Source organism: Cordyceps militaris (assembly GCF_000225605.1).
Source record: "Cordyceps militaris CM01 unplaced genomic scaffold CCM_S00001, whole genome shotgun sequence".
Classification (NCBI taxonomy): domain Eukaryota; kingdom Fungi; phylum Ascomycota; class Sordariomycetes; order Hypocreales; family Cordycipitaceae; genus Cordyceps; species Cordyceps militaris.
Genome location: NW_006271969.1, coordinates 775646 through 778796, shown reverse-complemented (window position 1 = coordinate 778796; position 3151 = coordinate 775646). Strand labels below are relative to the sequence as shown.

Below are 3151 nucleotides of genomic sequence, written 5' to 3'. Positions count from 1 at the left end.
GAACGGCAGCGGCGCCACGTCGCGCGCCGCCACCCCCCGGATCTTGTCCAGGATGCGCTTCGTGATGAGCCGCAGCGCGGCCTCGGTCGGCGCCGCGCGCGCCGCGGACGACGAGGTGAGGCGCTGCAGCACAGGCCGCTGCGCGAGCTGGAGGATCGAGGTCAGCGCTTTCAGGGAGCCGCGGCCGAGAGGGCTCCATTTGGTCTCAATCGTGGACTGCCGCACGCGCCGCGTAAAGGGCGCGACGTGCGGGTAGGGCTTCTCGGGGGATGGCGGGCCGTCGTCGTCGTCGTCGTCGTCAATGTCGCCTTCTGACTCGGAGTCTCTAATCTCCTCCTCTTCACCATCCGGCGCCTCGTCTGCTCGTCTGCGTGATCGTGAAAGCGGCTGCTCGTCCGGGGACGACTCCTGCTGCGGCCGTCGCCGCGTACTCCCCGACCGACCGCCTGCCTGTGCCGGGCCGGCCATCCGCTTCGCGGCCGTCTTTGTCTGGGCACTGCGTCGTCTGGGTGGCGGCTTGTTCTGGATCTGCGAGGGCGTCACGTCGTGGAGCGACGGGCGCGATGCGGACGCTGCTGTGTCCGGCTGGCCGCCGATGCGGTTCCGGGCGACGTTGGGGTTCGGTCCTCGGAGCAGGGCGGCCGCGGAGGATCTCGAGCTCAGCGCGGCGGGCGCGCCGCCAGCACTGGGCCGGCTGCGTTTTGGTGGCCGCGACGCATCGTCGGCGGGTGGTCGTCGAGACGCGTTGCCAGACGCGTTTGATGGGCGAGCGCGCTTCCGGCCCGGCGGGTTCCCGGCGGAAGACTGGAAATATGTAAGTAAAAGGCAAAGGAAGTATACATGTAATAGGAGGCATTTATTTAGAGCAGAGACGTACCATGACATGAAACGCCGAGTGTGATGAAGCTTCAGTGTTGCGAGGATATGGTCTTGTAAACGAAGCCTGTTATGTTATCGCACAGAGCACTGCCTCGATAAGAGAGCTTATCTTATCCACACTAACAATAAGCATAGATAAGCAATAACCTTAAGTATCCTAAAATATAGCGTCATCTTATAACTTAAATTATATAGCCTAAGGCTAGGAAATAGGATATATAAATTAACTAATTATTCTTTATAGCTTTATTTAATATAAGACTAATTTTCTTTATTATCTTTACTTTTTATTATTTTTTTATAAGCTATATTAGTTATATTACTATCTTATATAACTATATTAATACTTTATAGTTATAAGCCTAGAAGGTTCTAATTATATAAAGTATTTATATAAAGGAGTTAGGCTTAGGCCTACTCTAGACTAGGCTTAGCTTAAGGCTACTATAGGTATACTCCTAGTATACCCCCTTTATATACTAGAGTAGATAGATAGACTAGCTTTTCTTTCTTTTTTACTTTATAAAAGAGTTAATACTATTATAATACCTATCTATAAATACCTTAAGGCTAGTTTTTAATAATTAACTCTCTTCCTTACTAATACCTTTTTTATTTAACTAAAAGAAAAGTTAATAAAATAAAAATAATAATAATAAAACTATAATTTAAATAATAGCTATTAATAGCTAAGGCTTATTAAATACTCTTAGCCTAGTCTATAGTTATAATAAAATAAAATATATTTTTAAAAGAGAAGTTATAATAATTATAAAACCTTTTTAATACCTAGAATATAGCTAGCTAAACCTTTAAAGATTAAACTATAATACTTAAAGATACTTTTCTTTTAGTTAATATACCTTTAGTCTAATAAAAACCCCTACTTATAAGGAAGAAGTTTAATAATAATATAAAAGTATTTATAGGCTAAAAGTAAGTTATAATATATAAGTTAAAAACTAATATAGACTTTATTAACCCTTTAAAGTCTTAATTTATATATATTTAAATAAACCTTAGTATTATATTATAAATAAAAGTTATTATATACTTTAAAGTAAATAGCTTTTAAAGTAAAATAAACCCCTATATATTCTTTATATACCTTAAGATAGTATTTAATAACCCTTATTAATAATTTATAATAATAATAAACCTTAATATAATTTTATAAAATAATAAAAAGTCTTTTAACTATTATTATATATACTTTAAATAAAAGCTAGTCTTTATTAATAGCCTTATATAATTAAATAAAGTTAAATTAAATAAACTCTATTTAATATTATTCTTTATAATAAAAGTATTTATAATTAGCTATAGTATCTTCTAAATAAACTATAATAATATAATCTAAATACTTTAAAAAGTAATAATAAACCTTAAATTATATAGAATTAAAGAATAATATTAAATTAAATTATAATAAAGCTTATATAGGTAATAAATAAATAAAAAAAAGAATATTTAAATAATAAGTATTTATACTTTTAGAATTATATTAACTACTAATAATATAACCTTAAATAGTATATAGTCTAGAAAATATACTATATAGGTATTAAAGGTAGTATTTAATATATACTAAAAGGTAGGGTAATACCTTTATTATAAAAGGATAGGCTATATAGTTATAGCCTATAGGCTTAAGCTAGCTAAACCTTTAATATTAGCTTATATAAATAGTATTTTTATAAAAGATTAATCTAATAGTTTAAAAAAAGAGAATACTTAAAGATAAGTCTTTTTTTAAGTATATTAGTTATAATAAAAGGTTAAAAAAGAATAAATAAATAAGATAAAGTAGTCTAGAAAAAGATAGTTAAATAAATAAATACTAAACTATTCTTTATCTTTATTATCTTAAAGGTATATATATTAATAAATACTTTTATTAACTTAAGCTATAAATATTATAAAGTAATATAAAAAAGGGTAATAAATAGGTTATACCTTAAAAAAATCTTATTATTAACTAAATAAAAGATTAAGTTAGTTATAAAAAAAAAGATATTAAAGTTTATAGTATTTAATATAATAAAGGTTAAGGTAAATATTAATAGCTAGGTATTCTTAGTCTTACTTTATATAATACCTATATTATTAAAGCTAATAATACTTAGACTATTTTAGCTTACTTATTATAAGCTAGTAATAAATATAAAAAGGGGCTTTATTTACTTTAAGATAAAACTATATTAAAAGATATATATAAAAAACTATAAAAAGAATAAAAAAGGCTTAATACTATTTAGTAGAAGCTAGTTTT

The 3151-nt window shown here is 32.9% G+C and overlaps 1 protein-coding gene across 1 annotated transcript in view; it reads right to left on the bottom strand.

Moving 5' to 3' along the window:
* CCM_00192 (uncharacterized protein) overlaps positions 1-880 on the bottom strand; it is a gene marked incomplete at both ends in the record, with an annotated part of 1544 nt that extends 664 nt beyond the window's left edge. Inside the window, 2 exons of the mRNA XM_006665352.1 lie at positions 19-804; positions 878-880. Coding sequence (XP_006665415.1) covers positions 19-804; positions 878-880 — 789 coding nt within the window. The remainder of the gene's footprint in view (positions 1-18; positions 805-877) is intronic.
* Between the last annotated feature and the right edge of the window lie 2271 nt (positions 881-3151).